Genomic DNA, 23,525 nt, shown 5'->3' on the forward strand with positions numbered 1-23,525 from the left:
GTTTCCTTGCTCTGAGAGGCCTTCTTCAAACGCAGAAGTGGTACAGCCCAAACTGTACTGAGCAAGTTTGTTCACACTCACAACCGGGACATCCCATGCAGCAGCAGTGGGTGGGGTATTGGTGGTTTTGAGGTAAGGGTTGCAATTAGTGGCCCTTAAGGTATGCTTTGTAGGCACTTGACCCCACCTATAATGGTATGCCTGACTCTTACAACTTCCCTTGCTACGTTTTACATTTATTTTCCTTTCCGCTGACTTACTGTATTTTAATACAAGCTCTTATTTGAATGCTGAGCACATGTTTAACAGGTTTCACTCCTGGCAGAGCAAACTTTGCATTTGCCGTTACCCTGCCCACCTGCTGGGAAATCTGTTCCTTATGCTGCAAAAACAATCATCTTTTAGGGTCTAGTTCCAAGAAACTTCTTCATTTGGATGCAGTTCTCAGTCCTGTCACTGGGCAAGTTTACCGTCAGTACCAGCCTTATATCATTGGCCCACTGGTACTTGTTGGAGTTCAGTGAGGGCTCCAATGAATGCTTCAAGTCACTGTTGCTGCTCCAGGAAGTCCAGACTACTGTTGGTTTATTACATGTTGTGGGTGTTCAACCTGGCAGGCCTGACCACATTACAGTACTCAAGTGACTGGCCCAACAGATTGCTTTGGAGGCATGACAGTGCATGCCTGAGGGAACCTTTTACCACATTATGGTAACGTATTGAACATCTACAGGGCTACTCTGTGGTCCTGTGTGGGAACCAGGACATTCATATATCTTAATATCAATATTATCTTTCCAACCTAGTTATTATTCCGTATTTTACATGTCCCTGCCAGAGCCATGTCAGTTGTATATTTCTTCTGAGCAAAAATAATGTGTTCAGGTCACTTGGTGTAACTATACAATCCCAGACAACAAATTTTGCAACATCTACTCCCTACCATCATAGCCTTTACCTACTTTATCCAAAGAATCTACATCTGTCTGAGTCCTACCCATGCGGCCATTCTGCACAGTTCCTGAACTTTAATTTTCTTGCATGTGTCGACCACGACTCTTCCATTTTATTTTAGAATCGTACTGTTAAATCTAGTTGTTCACATATCTGGCTTATATTTAAATGGCAGCATAGGCTAAGCGCTAAGATACTTTGGGCATGATTACAACTTTGGAGGAGGTGTTAATCCATCCCAAATGTGACGGATATACCACCAGCCGTATTACGAGTTCCATAGGATATAATGGACTCGTAAAACGGCTGGTGGTATATCCGTCACTTTACCGTCACTTTTGGGACGGATTAACACCTCCTCCAAATTTGTAATCAGGCCCTATATATCTCAATTTAAGTCTTTCAAACTATCTGTTGTATCCAAATATGAAAAATGTCATCAAGACATATATACTCTGTGGCATCATCTTGTCAATTCGACAGCTACTTTAGCTTTTGTGTGAGAAGGAATTCGAAACCTTCCTTTAGGGCTGTGGTTCGTGTCTGATATAGAGATTCTTTCATATTCTAGCAACCACCATCAAGGCTGGTCCTTCATTCTCCTGCTACGTTCTCATCAAACCGCAGATATGGTCAGTAGATTTGGAGCTGAGATAAGGTTTTTGCCGGGTGCCAGAAAGTGACTGACTGCCACCAGCTCAGGGCTGATGGTGCCCCCCCCCCCCCCCCCCCCCCACACACACACACACACACACACACACACACTCTTCCAAGGAAAGCAAACCCTCTGGGACTCTCCCTTTCTGCTCACCCAGACGTGTACAGCTGAGTGGGAGGGATGGGGATGTTTCCCAAAGATCTTGGTTGAGTGGGTGGAATATTGACTCCCACCGTGCTGTACCGACAGGCAGATCCTTAGCCCCTCCTCAGGGTCCAGGCAGATATTCCTGTTGGTTGTGCTCCTACCACTCAAGGTACTGCCTCCCTACTGCACTTGACGTCCTCCTCGAAAAGAAGTGGTTCCGGCTGGAGAGCTGGAGGGGGTGCAGATCCCCCCAGGAACCACCCAAAGTTCCACGAGTTGGTGTAATCACGGTGATGCAAGACACTTGATGGTGTAGAAGTGCCCTCAGACTCATGCCTTCCATCTGTGAACATCAGCCCCTGATTGGAACGTTAAACATCACCCCATTGGTGCAACCTCTGTTAGTCACTCCCAGGTGCACACAGGAAGGGTGACGTAGGGAACGGCTGCAAGGCGGCACATACCAATGCATGTGTGCCTTAAAACAGCTGCAAGTTCAAAACACCCCGACATAATAGCCTTCGACATGAAGAGAAAAACAAATCCGCATGCCGGCAAAGGATTGTTGAGTGTATGGATGGAAAACGAGAAGCAGCATTCTTCTTTTTACACAATAAAGAAACATTTTGCATTTTTCATTTAATTAATTGGTGTAAGGTGCCGCATTTCGTAATATTTTTGCATCGGGAGGGTGTTGTCTATCATAAATCGTTTGTGGCTGAGCAACCCCTAGAGCGAAAAAAAATCTCATTTGACAAGCTACCATGCCTTTATATATGTCTGCACGTCCATGCGTACATTTGCAGGGGCGCTTAGCATTCGTGACGCTTTGCAGCAAAAAATATAAAAGCTTGCGGGTGAAAAAAAAAAAAAAACGGTGAAGTGCCAGGCGCTGACTCACTCTCCCAGAAGCGTGCGTGATGCAGGCCCCGTTGCCGTCTCATTCATGTCGGTTGTCAGGGAAGAGTCACCGGCGAGCAGTGAGGCAGCAAAAAAGCCCCGCAGGCGAGACAGGGACCAGTCGTCTGCTGATGACATCCCAGCGGTCCTCCAGCGAGGCGGACACTGGAGGATGCTGCGGAACCGCGGAGTGTCTCGCTAGGGGATGCTGACCGCCCGGATGCCGGAGCCCGCTGGACGTCTGGAGTGGCTGGCTAGATTACAATCTGGTTACCACAGCAACTCGGCGGCAAGGGAGGAAATAAAACTGGAAATGAAGGCTGGATTCGGGATGCTGCGCGGACTCTCCCCTCATCCTTCTCTGCACTGAGGCAGGGTGGACGGGCCGCGCGCACCTGTGGACTTTCTGCAGCTCGAGGCCTCATGCACAACTTTCAGTTTTCATTTTTGACAGCTGCGGATCCGGGTCTCAATGTTTTCCTACAATACTATGGTAAGCAAGTGGGGAAGGAAACTGAAACAGCCACAGTTTCTTTCCAGAAGCCGGCGTGGTACTCTGATGTCGCGGATTAAAGCGGCTTCTTGCGCGGTTTTCGCGGCCCGCGGTGGTTCCGCGCTTTAGACTGATGGGCAACGTCAGCACTTCTAAGCGGGGACAGCATCCAGGCTTGCACAACTATGCGCACATTGGCTCCTTGCATCCCCGCGTCCCCTTCGCCAGAATGACTTTTCATGACATCCAGTTCATAAAAGCTAGAATAGTTAATTGCAGAGAATAACTGCCCGTTTTTATTGCACAGGAAACGTGGCTGTCCAGAAATAACTTTGCAAGTATGTGCATTGGGTGGAGCCAAGGGTAGCCCGAGGACATCGCGTCCCCCCGCCCCCCTCTTCCCACTCTTGCCTGCCTCCATCCAAGGCTTGTTTGGCAAGTCTTCCCTTGCTGCAGATTGCATGGGCTTCACAACCATCCGAAAAGGGAAAAGTGACACTCTCGGAACACTGTATGCGCGCAGAATGAAAGTGGGTTTGTGTTTTCCTCTGGGGAGCATATTTTATGTGTCTTTTGTTTTAGTGAAACCGTCATTTCTGTGCTGCGCTTATAAAGCCAGAAGTGTAGTTGCATTAAAGTAGCTGTTGCAATCCTTAAGTAATCTAACGTCTGAATAAATTATCAGATAGGCTTTTTTTTAGGTCAAGTCCTTTTGATTTTGCGAAAAGTATATGTTTGGTATTCTTAGGGATTGGGGCTTTCAGCCAGCAGTCAGCCATTGGTTTGTTATCATCTAATTTACATGTTGCGTTGGCCCATTGGAGCGCACACACCACCACCACCTCCCTAAAGTGCCAGTACCATGGTAATTGTGTGGGCATTTTGAGACCTAAAAATGTTTGCCTTTACCATAAGTCTTTTTAATGATTGACAACGGTTCGCCTGCTTCCTCGGCAATATAGATTTGGAAAACCCATAACACAACAACCCAACCATTGCCAAAAGGCAAAAGACAGGCATCCACGGCCTATTGGTTTAGTTAATGCTTGTTTCTAAGCTGGACCCGGAGAAAAAAGGTCAATGCAAAAGAAACCTCAACTCTATCTAACAATATATATTTTTTATTTTGGCAAAAGTCACCAATTGTGTCATTGAAAAAATGTGCCCTGAAAAAAGATTTGCATTTTGTTCAGGCAAACTTTATTCCATTTGAGCCAAACCGTTGATCGGATCTTTGTGGTTATTGTTTGACATATTTTGGTTGAAACATAATTTCGCATATCTACCTGGTCTCTATCGTAGATTTGGTGCTGAGGGGTGTTTTTTATATCACTCTTTAAAGCTCCTTAACTAAAAAATAAATCTGTACACTTACTATGTAGAAACACATCTGCAGAGAACACGTTTGGATGTGCGTGTGCATCACTGTGAGGTTAATGCTTCCGCAGGGGCCACTTGTATTTGGATAGATCCTGACTTCTGCCTGACCGACTTTGCGTTACAAGCCCTTCCAGCAGCGCAGGTCTGCCCAAGTCTCTCCCTAAGTATTTTTTTGTACCTCAACACACCAACACGCTTTAGGTTTTTGATAAATCTATTCCATGATAATTGATGTGCTCTAGGTTTATTGTGCGTGCAAACCGGATCTGCCATGGTATTGCCAAAAACGTAACTGAATAATGTTCTGCCTATTGGCTTGATTTAGTCTCTAGCATGATGCATTGTCTTGAGCGTTAAACTTTACAGTTTTGATAGCGTGTCTAAACTGCGTGTATATTTATGGGAAATTTGATTTGTTTCTACTATTTGGCAGGTCATTCTGGTGCAAGTTAATCCAGGTGAAACTTTTACAATAAGGGCCGACGATGGGACACTGCAGTGCATACAAGGTAAAGACATCAGAGTATTTATTTATTTATTTAATGGTCCTATTTGGCACACTTGCACCGAGAGATCTTTAGATGTTTTACATGCAGTAGAGCCATATATTTACCATTTCAGTATAAAAATGCAACGACACTGTGCCATCAGTATGGTAAGCCGTTTAGTTTTATGGTTAAAAAGCATGGTTGCAACAGGCTGAAGGGGAACGAGAGTGTGTGAGGAGGAAAACAGAGGGGATGTTGCATAACAGCAACTTTTCAAAGAAGAGCTGAAAAAAATGTGTGTTTCGTGTATTTTCGGAATGATATGGGGTTGAGTTCAGTTTTGACTGGGAGTGAGTTCCAGACTCAGGTTGCTGTCCATGAAAATGATTTGTTCTGGATGAATAGTGTTTTAAATTTAGGGACTTCAGTTCTCAGGTCAATTCAACTGCAGAGGTTTTTTGGTCTCCTAAGATGAGATACATAGCAGAAAGTTAAAAGGGGGTATTTGAGTTTGTTGTATTGGAATTTAGACAGCATATTTAGAAAGTCATCCTTTCTATCAAAGGGTAGCCGGTGTATTTTGCAGACTGCTGGTGAGAAGAGGTTATTTTTTCTCAAAGAGTTCGCTCGTCTGGTAGAACAATGTAAGACTTCTTTTGGTGTGGAAGGGTGCGATTGTTGAACACTTTCTAGGACAAAGTAGCTGCAGTATAGCCTACATACAACTAGGGACGAACTGCTTTTTGCAGATTTTTTTTTTGGGTGATGTCTTTTTTGTTTGTTATTTTGAGGTAGTGGTGGGAAACAATTGCAGGCTTCGTAAAATGGTTTACGTCAGGAATGAAGTCGATGAAGTTGTTAATGAAATTGTGAGAAAATATATTTTTTTGTGTGATCATTCTTATTTTTTCACAGATTTTTATGGCTGTTTTTTAGCGTATGCACCCTGGAGCACTGATGCCCAATGCACTGTGTATTAACTCTGACCCCTAAAATATGTTGAAATTGGCTATTCATTGATTGGATTGTTAACTTTCTTATAAGACTATACTATAGCTTCACCTGCCTGAACTGTGAAGCTATAGGTAAATCAACATTACCCCTTCAAACTCTCAGCATGTGCTCAGCGTGTGAAGAGATTTGAAAGCAGTGTGACATTCCACCCAAGAGCACACAATAGGTTGACCTGTATGGGCAGCATGACTTTCCTGGGCTCAATACATTTGACAAATTTGGGACTGCTCTTCCATTTGACACCGCAGTGTCAACTCCTGATGACATGTCACAAGCACATGTAAAAGATTTGCGCCCTTCAAAGGGAGGAAACAGTATGCCTGGACAGTTATTGTGTATTCCCCGTCTGGATGCAGAAGGACCCTTCTTTTGTCCTGCCAGTCTTCTCTTACTGGGTTCGCTGTGGGTATAGTGCTTAGATGTTAGTGTTACTTGTGGATGGATGCTTGTGATTTCCATAGTCCTCTCCCTACACAGTAACAGCCCTCGGAGTCCAAGTTTAGTGTGGCCAAAGACTTTCACCATCTTGAAAATGCTCAGGCGCGTGGTATTGTGGACTTATTTGCTGTAAAGCAAACAGAAACTACTGAAGAGTGGTTAGGGTTGCATAGGGAACCTTTACCTAATTGGTTAGGGAATGTTCAAGAGACACAACCACCCATTAGCTAGTGCCAGGCGTAAATCTGGCACCCATGGCAACTCCCGGAAGACTTTCTGGACCTCTGGTAGTGCGGAAGTAGTACTGCACCTGCCAGTGAGACCTGTGCAGGGCTGGATCTGCACCTACTTGTACCCAGGACTACAAAATGGACACCAAGGTTCAGGTAGCTGACCTCCTGTGTGGCTACAGGGACACAAGCTGCAAGAGACCTTTTTCTAAAAGTGTCCAGCTGACCTACTGGAACTGGACTTGGACTGCACACTGCTGTTGGCCTCTGCCCAACACACTGTGAGCCTCTTTAGTGCCTTCCATGAACTCATTGAGACCTTAAAAATATGCCCATGTGTTTGTTTGTACACCAAAAGAAAGCTTGGAAACCTTTGAAAGGTTTTCCTCCAGATCAGTGGCACTTAAACATTTTTCTGAACGTTTTAGCTTCCATACCTTCTCCAGGACCAATCCACTTGGTGTATCCGAATGGCATTCCATCATGCTCGGCCTGGAATTGCACCTTTGTCCCGGTTTACTGCAACCATTGACTATCATTGGTGCTTTAAACTTTCTTGGCACTTTTTCCTGTAAATCTTTAAAAATTCATATCTCCGGTTCCCATATAGGTTTTTTAATTTTGCTTTCTAATTTGTTCTGTCTTTTTATGAATTGCAGTGGTATTTTTATTGTGTTGCATTTTGACCTTTTAACTTTGTTGGTTCTTGTAAATGCTTTATACATTTTCTCTAAGTTAATTCTGTCTGCTCTGTGCCAGAGGTTCTAGTGGTTGAACTCGGGTTTTAATTGTTGAAACATTTGACTGGGCCACATAGGTTAGTAACATTAGTATTTGTGCTGGAATATGATCCACTCCAATTAATAATTCACTTTCTCACAGAAATGAATAAGGTTTATGCTGCAGTTTTTGCATTTCTGCCTTTGAATGTATTTAATGCGACGAACAAACATACATGTTCTCCTTAATTCATTGTCTGCAGAAGTGTGAACATCTGTTTATTAAGTGTGTTAAGGTATGATGCTTATGATTGTAAAATCGACATAATACAGAATCCCGTTATTTGGGGGTCTGGGGGTCACAAACAAGAATACATTCAGACTACTTTTTGTTTCTATTGCTGGTATAAGTAGTATGCAAATTACATACAATGATGCAGTTGGGCAGAAAAGGTGCATGCTTTGCATCACTTATGCCAGTGGTTCCCACCCTTTTGACTTCTGTAAACCCCCCAATTTATCATTGCTGGAGCCTGGGTACCCCTATTGAATCTTTAATGGAATCCAGAGACCCCCCACTGAATCATTACTGAAAGGTGGGGCCCTAATCTGGTAGTATTATTTAATTTTCTAAGCAGTTACGGCCCCCTTGAGGAGGGTTTGTGGACCCCCAGGGGTCCCCGGGCCACAGGTTGGGAACCACTGCCCTATGCTTTAAGTTATGAGGTTTCATGAATTTGTGCATTTGGACAGGGAACATCTGAGTGCCTGTTTTTTGTGATTTCAGTTTCTAGAGAGCATGCGTTTAAGTTGAAATTTCGCAAAGTTAGGTAGTGCTGAAGACAGAACAGCTCACAAACAGAGATGCATCCACTTCTTACCGTTTAAGAGCTGTGCTGTCTACAGCTTATGCACTAACTCAGAGAAATCCACGTTTAATGCAGGCACTTTAGAAAGTGCAGTCACACAAAACAGAGGTGCCCTCTGAATGTGCCATCAATGGTACAGCAGTGTACCTCTTTTCGGGGGAAATGTCATGACCTTTTGGTAGTCTGTTGCACAATGATAGCAAAGTCCTGGCTTCTGATGGTCATTTTATAGATCATGTGATAAATGGGTTGTGCTCCTGCAAGTTGCTTCTGTCTAATTGTAACGTCCTACTACTTGTATGGACTAACTAATGACTAGGACAGAATAATATTTATATAACTTAATTATATTTGTTGGGACAGAGTCAAAAGAGTGAAATTTCATGACTTTGATGCAATTTACAGATTTTTTTCGGGGGCGGCGGGTGTTCACCATAGCCACAAAATTCTTCTGAATCTTGGAGTGTGAATTTATACATTATATAAGGGCCTTTGACACTACCACAAAGACACTTTCGAGCACACCTTCATAGTACATTGTGCACACTTTCATGGATTAGGTTGGTGATATATTATCTTATCTCTGTAGTTAGTGAAGTAGTTAAATGGATTATGGATTTTCAATCTGCATTGCACACGCTTCTAAGTGTAAAAATGTATCTACATTTTCAGTATAAACTAGGTTTGCGTATTTCACCTCTGGCCAGCAGGTCAGTTGACTCCCGTCGAGAAGGACTTGTAGAACATTATACACCTGACTGTGTCCAAGCCAAATACAAGTGGAACAGTCCAGAATTTATATTAAAAGTTTTCCTGGTCTCACTGTTGCCAGTGGAACTAGGTAAGCTTGGTACCCTTTGTATGTAGTAAGCTCCCCTGAATCTCCTATTTCCCGTTTTCGCGATACTCAATAGACCTATTCTCAAATGACATCAGGGATTGTACCAGATAATGTTTTGTGGTTCTGCCTTTCCAGTGATCCTGGACCCTCCCTCTGCACTGAATTTAAAATTGCGGAAAGGCGAGAGCCTACTTTTTAGATTATTTTCTTAGGTGTCTTTCAGTACATGTTACTACAGAAATCTACTTGATCTAGCTATTCCTTGTACAATGTTGGCCCCATTCCTTTCCTTGAAGAAAGTCCACGACTCAAGCCAGATCAGACACAAAATCTGTATTTGATGTATTTGATTAAGTTATGTGATTTTCCACCGATAGTTGGTAATCGAGAAAGATCCCTTTGGATTTTCCAGATTGCGCCTTGGTTGCCATGAAATTCTCCAGCCTTATCAGTTGTGAATCTTATCCGCATTAGAAGATCCCTACTTTTGCCCCTAGCACTTTCTAGCTCAGTTTAACTGTTTGTTTCAGGGTCAACCAGCTATCCTGCAGCATTGACTTCCTCCTTGAGTCTCTTAAGGCAGAATATTTGTTATGTTATGGTATGTTACATTACCTTCTGCAGTCTTCCCTCACAATGGCAGTGCCAACTGGGTATTGTCAGCATGAAGGTGAAACCGCACAGCACCTTTTTTTTTTTTTTTTGCAATTTTATATAGATGAACATGGCCCAAAGGTATTAGAGCGCTTTACGTGAGCTCCAGATAATACAAAATGATAGAGCTTTTTTAAATTTTTATTCGTATTTTATAGGCAGGGGGTGATTAAGCAATTTCCCCAGACTCACAGGAAGTTGAGCATAAACAGAGACTCGAACCAAATTCCCCAGTTCCAAAGTTGGCAACTCTGACTGTTAGGCCACATAATCTAACAACAGATCACAAAAGGGTGTTATATACTTGTTGACAAAGAGACTATCTAAAGGGGTGAGCCCCCAACCTTATAGGCTTTAATTCTGCTAAAATATGGCCCTCACCAACCTGTACAAGTTGGTTGGTGGTCACAGTCAGCATGTGTCTCATGTTGGTGTGTGGCCTGTTGCTGATCGCCTGCATAGTTCTCTAAGCAACCGCCTTCTCAAAGAGGATGAAACACTTCTTTAATCATCAAACCTCTGCAAGAGGTGTCTCTTTTAAGTTTGACAAAGTCTTGATGAAGTGACGCTTCCTTTGTAATATGATATTATTTTGAGCTCTTGTTTGAAATCATTGACTTTAAAGAGGGTTCCGCACTGCAGATTTACATAAGCATGCGTCATGCATGTTCCTTCCATGGGGGCATGACGGTCTGAGGGCCCTAAATAAATGACATTACAGGATGTGTGCCTGCTATGGGGAAATTGCATTCAACAGTAGGCACCTTTTGCTGAGAAATCCCACGTGCTGCTTCTTTGAGATTTAGTGTTTGCGTCCCATAATGCTCAGGTATGGTTTTCTGGTCGACAGTTTTACTAACTGCGTCTTCGTTGTGTTCCATGCTTCGGCATGGGCATAGCTGTTGTTTGCCTTGATGAGACCAGAGGAGAACCTCTCCACCATTGCTTGTAGAGAGTGTGACATGCTGCCTTCCTGCCCATGCTTGACTCTTGCCTAGACTGGATTGTTTTCGTCCAGACTGATGTAAATAATCAGTTGTTTGTGTGTTCACCTTCTACACCCCCCCTCTGAACTAACTCAGGAGCTGTCAGCCAACATGGACCTCAGTCCCCCCTTTATCCCCCGCACAGGCTGAGGGGGCCCTTGTTGCACTATTGGTCTACATCCCACTGTTCGCACGGATGGCTTCTCTTGGCTGAGCATGTCTCGGTTGTTATTATTGTTCATTAACACGTGTAAGCACTAGTGTGGCATTGGAGGAGGCCCTTGGTCATCCAGGGTAAAACCTTCCAAACTTGCTCACAGACCAGAGCCTGATTGGGCTCCGTGGAGGCATGCTCTCAATATGTCCTTAAAGGAATGCTAACATTGAAGAACACCACGGTTCCTTTTGTTGAGGCTCTTGGTGTGAAATAAATGACATCGGCAATAATTGTTTTTGTTGTGCCACCAACTTTAATGAAGATTTTTATTCCATTCTTTTTCCCATGGCTTGTGGGTGCCTAACAGAAGAAAGTGGTTCCCAAAGAGTGTCAGAGCGCTTTCCAGCAAAACATAAATACATAGAATAACATCCTGTCCAACATCAGGAAGTGTAAGAGATGTATCACAGTATGTAAGATATTTTGACTTATGTGGTCTGCATTAGGACAACATTGAAAAGATATAAGCATTTGAAGTTGGCAGCCATTGAATGTTTGTGAAGAACAGTAGTATAATATTATGGTATTTACAAGATATGCCTTTATAATAAGTTCGTACCTAAAGGAGACCTGGAGTTTGTCGAACTTCCAAGTCTTGGCACAGAATTGGCCTATTGTGCCTAGTAGTGCTGCAACTGACAATTTCTGATTTTTTTTTAAGGCTGCATCAATCGAGCAGTAGCACAAAAGAGGAAGTATGTCATCACCATGTTAGATTCACGAAATGCACAAAGTGAGTAATTCTATGTTTCGAATAGGAAAAAGCTAAGGGAATAAAATAAATGCAGAACAAGTGAATGGCCTATCAGAGCACTTGGACTGAGTGCTTTGTTCATCCTATTTCCTCTTTGCTTGTTATCATCCAATATGATTAATGTGCCATAGACAGTGCTCAGCCCTTAAGGGAATCTGCTGAGTGAGCGCTTACGTGTTGCTATGTGCAGCATGTGCTTGATAATTTATCAACTCCTGTACTTTGTAAGAAGTCATACAACTGGTCGTCAAGCTAGTGGCCATGTGGAAGTAAGTGTTGACATTTGGATACACCAGTTACCTCCCTTAGAACCTTTCTAATAGTATTTAGTACAGTAGTTGAGCAGTTTCAAGGTGTAGTAGAACAAAAATGTAATAGTGGTCAGTGTATAATCCAAGGAAGGGTGGAAGCCCAAGTTGCTTGCCTTGATTTAAACTTGTGATCTGCAGCTGAGTCACATTTTGGAATCAATTACTGAACTTGTTCAGTTTATCCATGCATCAACTAAATGGAGCTTCCTAGATAGGGATGAGGAAAGGTGCTCATTGACTATTCATACACAAGCGTGGGCCGTTATTGACCTGGCTCAATCTTACTGAAGTTGCGGGAACATCGACTAATTTGCAAAATTGGGCAATCTGGCAAGAAAAATGTGTTTGGACACATTGGTATGTGGTAACAACAATATTGACTGATAGCCCTTGCCCACATGCTCAGTGACCATCATGAGTTTTGGCATGATTGTGGTGCCTGTGTTGTTGTTCATGTCATCTGTCGCACGCATGAACCGTCTCACATGCATGAACCAATGTGTATTTTGTTGTTTCATCACAGTATATTTCTGAGAAACTGAGACTGAACATCTTTTATTGAAAACTTTTAAATGAAAGTTCCACCTCTTGCTACTCTTTGCAGTGAAGTTGACGTTTCAATGTAATCCATGTGATTGAGACTAAATCATCAGAAAAAAATAGATTTTCAATGAAACATACCCTATTTTTGTAATTATCTGATAGAATGTTTTACAAGAATATTATATATAGAAATTATTGTCAAAGAATCAAACAATAATCGTATGCTTGAAGGAAATTCTTCCTGTTAATCTGGCCTTGGTATTATTAAATTGCGGTCTAAATTTGTATAATACCCAGTGCAGTTGCAAAGCGTGGCGTAATATCTTTTAGAATTATCTGAATATCACTCAATCCCTCATAATCGGCTTCTCCTCAGGAACTAGGCATCCCTTAATTTTGCTTTGGTTTACAGCTTTTTTTCTACACAACTTAAGGTCTATTTATGACTTTGAAGAAGAGTGTCATGTGAGACAAGATAGTGACGGCAACAGTGACAGTTACCACGGTTACCACACCCTTACTGCACATTGCACATGGCTTGATTCTTGGGACTGTAATAAAAAGGGCCCACATGCACTCATTCAATGGACTGGCAAGTGTTTAGGGTACTTTACCTGCCAGCGTTTGGTGCTGGATACCTCCAGGTGGATACCTTAAGAGGCTTGCACAAGCTACCTTACCCACATAAATTCTTTATTGTATGATTAATTAAAATCTTTACCATATTTTTTACTAGCGAAGGATTTAGGATAAACAGTCTAAACAAGGAACAAGTCAATTAAAATTAATGATTATTTAAGAAAAAGGAAACCTTTAAATAAAACCTAAAGTTAGCAGCCGACATATAAAATGCTTAACTGTGACTGGGGTAATCCTAAAGGGCAAGTGTTCTAAAGCGCAAAAGGTTACAAATTCAGTGTAGAAGACGCAATAAAAGACCGTAAATAGAAAACAGTAGTAGCATCAGTAGTGTAATATGCACAGGTTCAGGGAATGAGCACTGCTTGCCATCAGTGGTTTACTGGAAGAGAATGATCTAGACAGTCTTGCAGAAGTCTTTGAGCAGTTCAGGTATGAGGCTGACATAGTTGCCGAAATTGCTCAGTCAGTTGGCTCCGCCATTGTAAAAACAAAATTCCTGGTCTCATTGCCGGTTCTCAACCCATAGGTTAAGAACAGGGGTTTTAGCAGGATGTGCCGGGCAAAAACATAATAGATGGTTGAACGGCTCTGATTTTTATCCACAGAGCCTGCAATTAGCTATCATGGAATGGGAGGGCCATTTTGGGTTCATTTCTTTGATCTGAAGGCCCATCAACCTTGCAACCATGATTTGTTTAAGTCAAGCTTACCCATTCGAGCCCTGGAGGTAGGGTTGTGGAATCAAACAGTGTGTACGTTTGTTGGCGTAATATAGCTCCACTGCTTCTAGCACTGGTGTGTCTTTAGTTTCGGCATTCATTTAACATTGACAATGAAATTATCTGTTTTTTCAAGATGATTTTAAGTTCAGCATACGAGAGTAAGGATTTATTCAATACAGACTCATCTACTTAAGGAGTATCGAGTGAACTATTTAAATAGTTTAACCAGAGGCTCATCTTCTAATCAAAGATGGGTCGCAGGACCCATTTCAGGGTGTTGAGCGGAGCTTTGATGATCCTGTAATATTTTACAAAGGCGCCTATGTTAGCCCACATTTGGCCCTCCATGCCGAGTTCCAATCTGATCAAGCATCCTCTAATATATTGAGGGAACCTGAAGGCCCTCTTGTATGTTTAAGTTGCAGTTTTTCTGTTATTTTGGTGAGTATCCCCAGGAAAGCTTCATGACCCTTATTTATTGCTGGTAGGATGAATGCCCTGAGTACTCGTCAAATTAGAACTGAGGAAGGGCTACCTACTATGTTGTTGAGCCGGCAGACTCTGGTGATGATCATTTCGGCTTTTGCTTTGAGGTGGCTCAAATGAATTTTGGTTCCTCCATATGCAGACAACCAAACTCCCAAATAACTGTAGGATCTTAACCCTTTGATTTTTGGTGGGCCCAGGATCCAATCTTGGTTTAAGTTTTTGATCGCCCTTTCGAAGTCTATGACTTTAGTTTGTGATTTGTTTGCCACCATTTTGTTTGCCTCATTGTACCTGTGGAGGGCAGTTTATGCTTTCTGGATCCTGATTCTAAAGTGCTCCAGAAGAACGATGTCATCTGCGCACTGTAATATCCTGACCTTGACGTTTCCAATTTTTGGCAGGATCAAGTTATCCTCATCTCTCTCAGGCAAACCTACACGCACTTATGTGCTCTTACACATTGCTGTTTTGATTAGATGCATCCCGTAGACGTTTGAACTCCTGATGTTGCGACTTGTGCAACATTGTTTGGCTAGACGGAACACAGGCACTTCCTCTAGCACTTTGTGGTTTACCATTGACCTTTTCTCCTGTGGAAAACCGAATACTCCTGCTTCCTACAGCACTTGGTGTTTTACAGTTGACTTTTTCATATGTGGAAAACTGTATACGAGCACGTCCTCAAGCACTTTGTGTTTAAGCATTCACTTTTTCGTCTGTTGCCATCCCTTTTCAAAGTCTGATCTTTACTTTATTTGCAGTGTGTGCTATTTTTTGCTACTATCTTCATTGCATCTCTTAAATTTGTACTGTGTACTGTGATGGTTTTGATTCCATCTGTTAAATGGCTTTGTAGTGTGGTGTTTGTTGCTGCTGCGGTCATTGCATCTCTTAGATGGTTTGTGGGGACTACTTTTGTGCGTAATTCAACGCTTCATGAGATGTACTATAATTTTTGCTGTATTTAAGTGTATATATAAATGCTTTTTGTAAACCAACTATGGTGTAGCCAGTTTATCATTTGGTAACTGGTTTCATTCCCAATATGGGTGAAAGGTATTACTAATTTATGCATATGTAATACTGCATCCACCTAAGGCTTAAAGTGCAGTATTACCAGAACTGTTAATGATCTCATTAAGTATGGGTTCGGGAGGCAGTTTTGTGTTGCAGTATGCTGTGTTGATACTTAAAACATGATTTACTTGTGCTATTTTATGAAGGCATTATTTTTGGTGAGCGCGATTATAAAAGTGGTTTGCATTCTTATTGTATGGTTACGCGTTCTTGCTATGCATGCAAAAGCGTTATTTTACACTGTCAAGCTGGTTTGCTAACGTGTCAAAAGTGCAACCCTACGGTGTAATTTTACATGTGATAATATTGACTCATGAGGTTAAGGAATAGGCCTTCCTTGCCAGGAAAGGTGCACACCCACAAACATGTTGAGTATAGAGTTTTCACAAAGGATTGGAAGCATATTCCCTCCAGTGCTTAATTTGTGCTTGTTGTTCCCGGGGCGTAGCACCGGTACTTATTTTGGAGGGCCGGCGCTTATTTTACAATCATTTACCGTGAGCAATTAGACACATATAGGAAAGACGGAGGGAGAGAAAAACGAAAAAGCGTCCCAATGGGAGAAAGCAAGAAAGCTTTAAGAGTGAGTTGAAGGGACAGGGAGTGGCTGTAAACGGACTAAAGAAGCCCGAGCTGGCTTCAGGATTACGCTGCCTCAGTACTCCGTGTTCGGACATTTAATTTCAGCAGCCTGGACTTTCAGAGGAGAGCTTTGAGCACCGGCACATTTCTATTTAGAAATTAAGCACTGATTCCCTCCCATGGTACAGTTGAAGGTTTACTCATGGTAAAAGCAGGAACATATACTTATCCATGGTAGGGATGTGGTAGGATTATAACCAAAATAGTTGGAAGTGAAGGGGGGAGCGTTACTTAATTTGGAACATGTTCCTGTGGAAGGAATAACGTTTTTTTTATATAACTTCACTTTTACAAAGGGTTTGTGAAATTGTAGTCTGCTTACTTACATTGACAAATGGCAAAATGCTTGAAATTTTGGAAAACGTGGAATTCTCAAAAGATTTTCAGAATTGCTCTTGGGAAAATGCACCTGTTTCTGTTTCCTTGGAGGATTCCTGGAAACGTGATTGGAAGCCAGAATGTCAGAAGTTCTCTCAGAAATGAGTGTAAGCCTTCGGGAGTGAATTTCCATCTTTTGGGGGAGAATCGCTACCAGTGGGGGAAGAATGTGCTTTTTTGTTTCTGTTTGTTTCTGTCGCTGACTGGGATGCCCTGCACTGCGTTTTGAACCTCAAATTTAGTACAAGGGATAGGACCGAACCTCTTACACCCTAAAGAAAGATGTGTCCAGGGAAAGAAATGTCTTCTGCATCTGACAGGTGTCCCAGCACACACAGATAAATTATAGACGGTGCCTAATACCGAGAAACACCCCTGTCCTTCTGTGTAAAGCATGTGAACTGTACATACATGGCTGTGGGCTCTTTGCGGAAAATAGCTCACATTCCTGTCACGCTCTCCAGTCTTCTAACATAGAAGCCAAACTTTACAGGTGAAATTTAAGAGTCATTTTTATCCCTAACAAAGACGGAAGAAACAACATATTTGTGACACGTTTTCCAGTGACGCACACAGGACTAGAGGATGTGGAAAGACTCACAGTTAATTGTTTCCTCATAGGGTTCAGTTGACTCTGAATGTTTTGGCTCTGGGAGAAGGATGTTTTCCTTTAAATCTGGACAGGGACTCCAGCTGCAGCTTCAGCCAGTTACTAGGGATTAACTGCATTCAAGTACAATGCCAGTCCTCCCCCTACAGCGCTTGGGATTTGCACGTGGAACACTTGCTTGTGACTCTTTAACTAGTTATTCTAACCTACAGGTCTCTGAAAGGTATCTAACATAGGGGCTGACTATGATCTCAGCGAACAGTTTACACCGTCTGCCGGACTTCCGATGGGTAGGTTGCCGCCATACTGGCTACCTCCCCGTCGGCCCCGTTGATTGTCTCCGGCTAGTAATCGAGCCGGCGGCAATGCTGTAGAGCGCAGGGTGCACCACCACCCTCACAATGTTCACTGTCTGCCGAGCAGACAGTGAACATTGCGATGGTGCTGGCCAGGGGGGCCCCTTCACTGCCCATGCCAAGTCCAGGGGCACCCCTGGGGCCCCCTGCACCTGTTCTTCGCCAGAATTTTCATGGCTGTGCAACTGCCATGAAACAGCTGCCGGAGAAGGGGGTTGCAATCCCTGGCAGATTAGGACCGCCGCCACCTCCAGATCCTGGCAGAGATGGTGGCTCCCTGGTGGCCCGACCACCAGGGTTGTAATGTGGCGGTCGGACAGCCGCATTGGAGGGGTTATGACCATTACCCGCAAGTCTGGCGGTCTAGTGACCTCCAGACTTGTAATGAGGCCAATAGTGTCTAGTGCTTTTTACCCCCTAACAGGGCCGCAAGGCTCCTTCTGGATGGTTGAGTGAGTGGCTTTTCTATTTGTTTGTTTGCATGGTTTCGTAGAATGTGGGGTTACAGTGTAGCCAATGTGTTGAATTTTGGTGTCACACATGGGGTTGGAATGTGAATTCCTTTCATGTCACAGCTGGCTTATATCAGCACTAAGGCCTGAAGGTGGTGTGAAAGAGTGATGTATAGGATTGCGGTTGCATGTCGGTACCGTACCATCCTGCAGGCTGAGTGCTGTATTACTCTCCAGAGTTCTAGATGATTGTTAATTATCCTTCATTTCACAGTTTAAGAATTCCAAAGCTTAGATACCTGTATGGAAAGAGGCTGCCACCAACATGCAATTTTCAAAGTTAAGGGATGTTCAAAAGTTTGACTGTTTTTTATTCTGTGGGATCCTTCTTTGATGGAAGATCTGAAGTTCATAAAGAAAGAAGGTTGGTTGTGAAGCCTGGTTCAGCCTGCTAGCCATCATAATTAGTATGGTACTCCAAGAAAAGTTATTCTTCAGGGCCCAAGTAGGGGGAATTATGAAATATTAAGACAGAAAAACTCTGTTATATGCAGCAATGAACGACACAGCAGATCCCAAAATGTAAATTGTCAATCTAATACAGTACTCAGTTTCGACTCTATACAAACATAGTTCATTAATTATCAAATTCACGTGATATAAATACTTGAGAACTGAATTTATTCCACAAAAGAATTTGTTGTCTCTTACTACACAAAAAAATTCTTAATAATGCCATTAGACCAAAAAAATGCACTCCCGGGCGCACACACACTTGCACACACTCCATTTAAAATCCCAACCACAGGGGGCAAATAAATGATCTTAAACCAGTTGGGGACTTTTCAAGATGACAGACTTAAATGTCGGTGCTCATTGCCAATGGGTAATCACTTTGAAGGTTGATGACCATTTCGATGAGAAAACAGTAGTTCACTCTTCCTTTTTACAGCCCTAAATATAACATAAAAATACAGTTTTCAAGGGAGGGCTAATACAAGCTTACATCTAGCTTTGTCCCACAGAGCCTTGGACATCCAGCATCGGCATCTAACGAGATTTGTGAATGGGAAGCACTGGTAGGTCGCTTATAGCTGCTCACTAATAAAGAATGCATTGAATGCGCTGTAAAAAGTTATCCATTAATCGTTTAAGTATGTTCTGGATATATATATATATAAAAAAGGCAAATTATCAGGGGGTTGAAACAGGATGGAACCTCTAAATTTAACGAGCTCAAAATGAGTGATCTTAGCAGTTCTGCCCCAATACTGAAGCAATAGGGTCTAAAGCCACACAAATGTAACCAAATGAAATGTGTTTTAGAATTTTAGGCCAGTGTAAAGGTTTTTTTAATTTTTTCCCTTTTTCAAATTTTTATTTGCATTTTAACAACAATGCAGAGTTTGAATAGTGGGGATGATGCGTGTTCAGAGAGCAGGTATAGGCGTTGTTTCGTCATAGCATTATGGATTTGTATCTTTTAGGGTAGGTATTGAAGGCCCCCAAGAAGAGGCATTAGCAGAATCCAAGCCTGAGAGCACTAGAGCGATCACTAGCATGTGATGCAAACCCGCGTGTGTAAAGATGCAGTGTAATGTTCTCCGAGTATGGGAGGTGGCTTCACTTGGTTAACCTGCTAAAAGTGGTTTAACCACCAACTATAAATGCAGTAAGCAAGCCTCGTTACCTCATTTGAAATACAGGTGCGATCCTGAAGACATAGAGAGATTAAGAAAACAGAGCGCTTTTCATTGGATCCACAGTAGGCACTTCCTGTCATACAGTATTAGAAGGTTGCAATTTCTTTCCAGTGATTATTGCTGGTTTTCATCCTTCTAAGTGTTCTTTGGTTCACCTGACAGCGGAAAGAGGCTTAAAAAGCTTAAAAAGATAGAAATTGATACAACGCCTGAAATAGGAACTAATCTCAGAAAAGTGGTAGTCCTCTGTCAATGTGGCATGTATTAAATGCCAGGAATGCGGAGGTTGTCTCTACCAATCAGAATGCTTAGAAAAGCTGCTTTTGGAAGCTCAGTGAGAGCTTGAGGCAAAAACACCAAGTATACTGGGATAGCTGGAATTTGTTGATCGGTGTTGGATGAGATTAGATTTTAATTTGTTAATTACCTTATTATCCACATTCTGTCAGGCATTACCCACTGTTAATTGCCCTTTCTCCTCAGTAAGGGTGCAGCGCACGATTTTAAGCTGTTAAAGCCCTCCAAAAAGTGTGCTAACTGATTTTAATGTTGTATAAACCAGTCCTTCCTTCTTCCTTTGCTCGTATGCTGCAGCAGTGATTCAGGGTGCAAATCCATCCGCTAGAACACTGTCTCCATGCGCATCGCTCATGTAAGCTTTTTTTCTTTTTCTTTTTTAACTGGCACCTCTAGTCCATTGTGAAAGTTCTCTCCTGTCCACAGAACTTAAGGAAATACCAGAAAACTACTGTCCAGATCCCTTCTGCTTTCTTCCCAGACGACAGGCCCACTCTTGAGTGGAAGGTACTCGGTCTACACAGCCCCTTCGTATTATGGGAAGACCAGACCTTAGAATCCCACCTGTGATCTAGAATTTAGGGCTGGGATGTTTGGAAGTGGACGAAAAGCTGGAACTCGAGAGGGAATGGAGGTGCATTCTGTATAACTAAAGAAAAAAAGCAATGTTGCCATCTACCATCCCTGTCTCGGCCTTAGGGGCCTGTGGTAAACCATGTGGAGAAGAAGAGGGAAGCCGGTCGCGCCTTAAGGAAAAGGAACTACCTGTGGACCAGCGGCCATTATGACTTGGCAAAAGGTGTTATTCCACATTCTGGGCAGCGGAAGACTTGCATAATTTAAAGGTGGCGATCATCCACAATGTTGCACATCGATTCTTGACCCATATGACTGATAATGAGAATATGTGATAACTAAAGTTTTTAATGCAAACTACAGCTGGGGCAACAGAGCATACCCAATTCCCACATGCTTCATGACATATTTGCTTCTTAGCTTGCCACACCCACACACTTTGTGTACTTCCTTGGAACAAGCCTGGACACAGAATTTTTCAAAACTAGAATTGTCTGTTCCTTTCTCTTAATATTTAGGCTCTGTATGATTTCCCAGTCAAAACCTATATTTGTTTCTTTTCAACTGTTCATTAAACATTCATGATGGGCTGCCGTTCTGTGAAACCTCTTCAACTTTTGAATCAGGAAGTGATTTAATTGGGAGAGTTGGACGCACAAAGTAAAAAGTTATATTAACCCATAGTGACACCTTGTACTTGGCATCGTTGTTGTGCTCCAGACTACAATTCCTGCCTACTTCTGATGTCACTTCCTGTTTCGGGAGTTGACGGCAGTTCACAAAATGGAGGGTAGTCTAAGTAAGATAACTGCTTTCAGAAAAGTCAAAAGTAGAAGATGGAAACATTTGATTGGCAAGTCCATCGAAAGTTTAAAAAAAAAAAAAAAAAAAATAAGGAATGATGGAGTTGTAGCTGGCAGGTCTCTGAATTATTACAAATGAAATCCACATAGGCATGTGCCCATCAGTCCCGTGTGTTCCTCTGGAACTATGCGGTTCTGCAGCTGCAGCGTTTTCTGCATAATTGTGGATTTGCCACATTCGGCTCATAATCCCTCGTCTGCTGCATAAATTACAGATTTGAACAAAAAATTAGTTTCTGACTTAAACGGACCAAAATTTACTAAAAACACCGCTGCACTTGTTGCTGCAGTGAAGCTAACATGTTGCAAATATTTTCGGGCCACCTCAGTTTGCTGATGGCTGTTTTTAAACTTTAGGTTGATATTAATGAGGTGAACCATTTCTCAGACACTATTCACATGTGTAAAAGTAAGAAAATAAAGAAGTGATATTGCAACAAAACGTGCCGCATTCTGCAGTACAATTAATCCTTTATGCATTATTTGGCCGTTCCCTGCCGCATAATTTTGTCATCCCCTTCTACATAACTTGGTCCTTCCCTGCCACATAACTTGGTCCTTCCCTGTCGCATAAATCCAGTGCCATATAAACTCAAACACCGCCTCTAGCTTTAGGGTAATACAAGTGATGCCGCACATTATAGAAATACATCATGTTTGGCAACCAGAGGACCAGCTGGGCGGGCAAGTAAAAGCAGAATGCAGTTCTTCAAGCGCAGTGAGCCACCCATAGGTCTCTTCATGCAACAGCTCGGCGATCGATGGCAGTCATTCCTTTAACAAGGCTGGATAAAGCACTTAACATCATTAAAATAAATATCTGGCTATGCGAGCAAAATGTCTTTGTTCTTTGAATGCTGATGGATGAGATCATGGCACTCTAACAGGGCCATGTGTTTCGAGGGACATTGGGCCAGATTCACAAAAAAAGGTTTCTATGAAAATGTGTGACCTACTCCTACAGTGCAAGGGGCACTGAATTCCAGGAGTAAGTTGAGAGCACTCTTGGCTTACTCCTGCAGTTCAGGAGTACACCAAAGCAAGCCACAGCAGCATCTTTGTGAGCCAAGCTCTGCCCGTCTAGACGGGCAGGTCAAGAATACATTGCAGGCCTTTGTCTCTGCCCAGTACCGTATGATAATGTTGCTGTGTGTGCACCAAGACGTGTGCACTCGGTATGTAAAGCTAGGGAAGAGCCGCGTTTAGTTTCGCCCCTCCCCCCCCCCCCCCCCCCCCTTATCTAGTGCTACACTGTTTGCATTAGCAAAGGGTGTGTGAGGGAGGTGAGGATTGACGTCAAGTCGTCACACTCCCCGGCCCTATTTTTAGAGGTTTTTAGAAAGTGCATTATTTTTCCATTCTAAGCCGGCCTGGAAAAGGGCTTTGAGAAAAGCGCGTGCGTTAGTGTTATCCGGTACCTGAGAATAGCTGGCCTGACCTTCAGCCGGCGGTCTCAGCCCATGATGTCACCACGCTGCCGATGGCGCGCCCAGATAACCGGGGTGCGCTTGTGATGGCGTCAGAGCTGTTGCAACCTCCTCTCATCCCTTTATGTAATGTTGTTTTATATGTGCCTAATAAATGTGTAAAATTCATATTGATAATTATAAAGGTTCTTTTGATATAGCGCTTGTTATTGAACTGCAATTAAAATGTGTCACCATTCACAATTTTTTTTTATTTCTTTTTTTATAAAGAGATTTTTATTGTTTTAAGGAAATAAAACGTGACATCGGGTACAAATGTCAAACAAGGGAAATACAATACTCTACAATACAATACGGTAAAATAAAGTAGGATGAAATAAATTAAAGTAAAATAAAATATATGCTCCTTATCAACAAATGCTAAATGGTGTGTATTGTAAGTGCTTGAGTTATTTAGATGTTGATCGACCCGGACTAATTGACGGCCTGGCTCTTGGAGCCTAGATCTCTGTGGCAGGAAAATAGTTGTTCCCAGATCCCAGGCGAGTGTAAGAGCAAGGATAGAGAACCGGTCGGGCCACGAGCCCACCTGCGGGGCGAGTGTTTCAGATGCGTGTTAAGTTCTACTCTACTCTAGTCATCCACCAAGGCCTCCCACCCGCCATTCACAATTTAATTGTTCCCAGTGTCTTGGA

General features: G+C 42.7%; 1 protein-coding gene across 2 annotated transcripts in view; it reads left to right on the forward strand.

Moving 5' to 3' along the window:
- Nucleotides 1-23,525, forward strand: part of FNDC3B (fibronectin type III domain containing 3B) — a 474,093-nt gene that overhangs the window by 85,070 nt on the left and 365,498 nt on the right. Inside the window, exons 1-2 of one of the 2 annotated variants that reach the window (XM_069213041.1) lie at nt 2,636-3,152; nt 4,966-5,041. In XM_069213041.1, the coding sequence (XP_069069142.1) occupies nt 3,132-3,152; nt 4,966-5,041 (97 nt within the window). In that variant the 5' untranslated portion in view covers nt 2,636-3,131. Of the gene's footprint in view, nt 1-2,635; nt 3,153-4,965; nt 5,042-23,525 lie in introns of those variants that run through there. The other variant, XM_069213040.1, reaches the window with a different exon arrangement.

This window comes from Pleurodeles waltl, chromosome 11 (genome assembly GCF_031143425.1).
Source record: "Pleurodeles waltl isolate 20211129_DDA chromosome 11, aPleWal1.hap1.20221129, whole genome shotgun sequence".
Lineage (NCBI taxonomy): Eukaryota > Metazoa > Chordata > Amphibia > Caudata > Salamandridae > Pleurodeles > Pleurodeles waltl.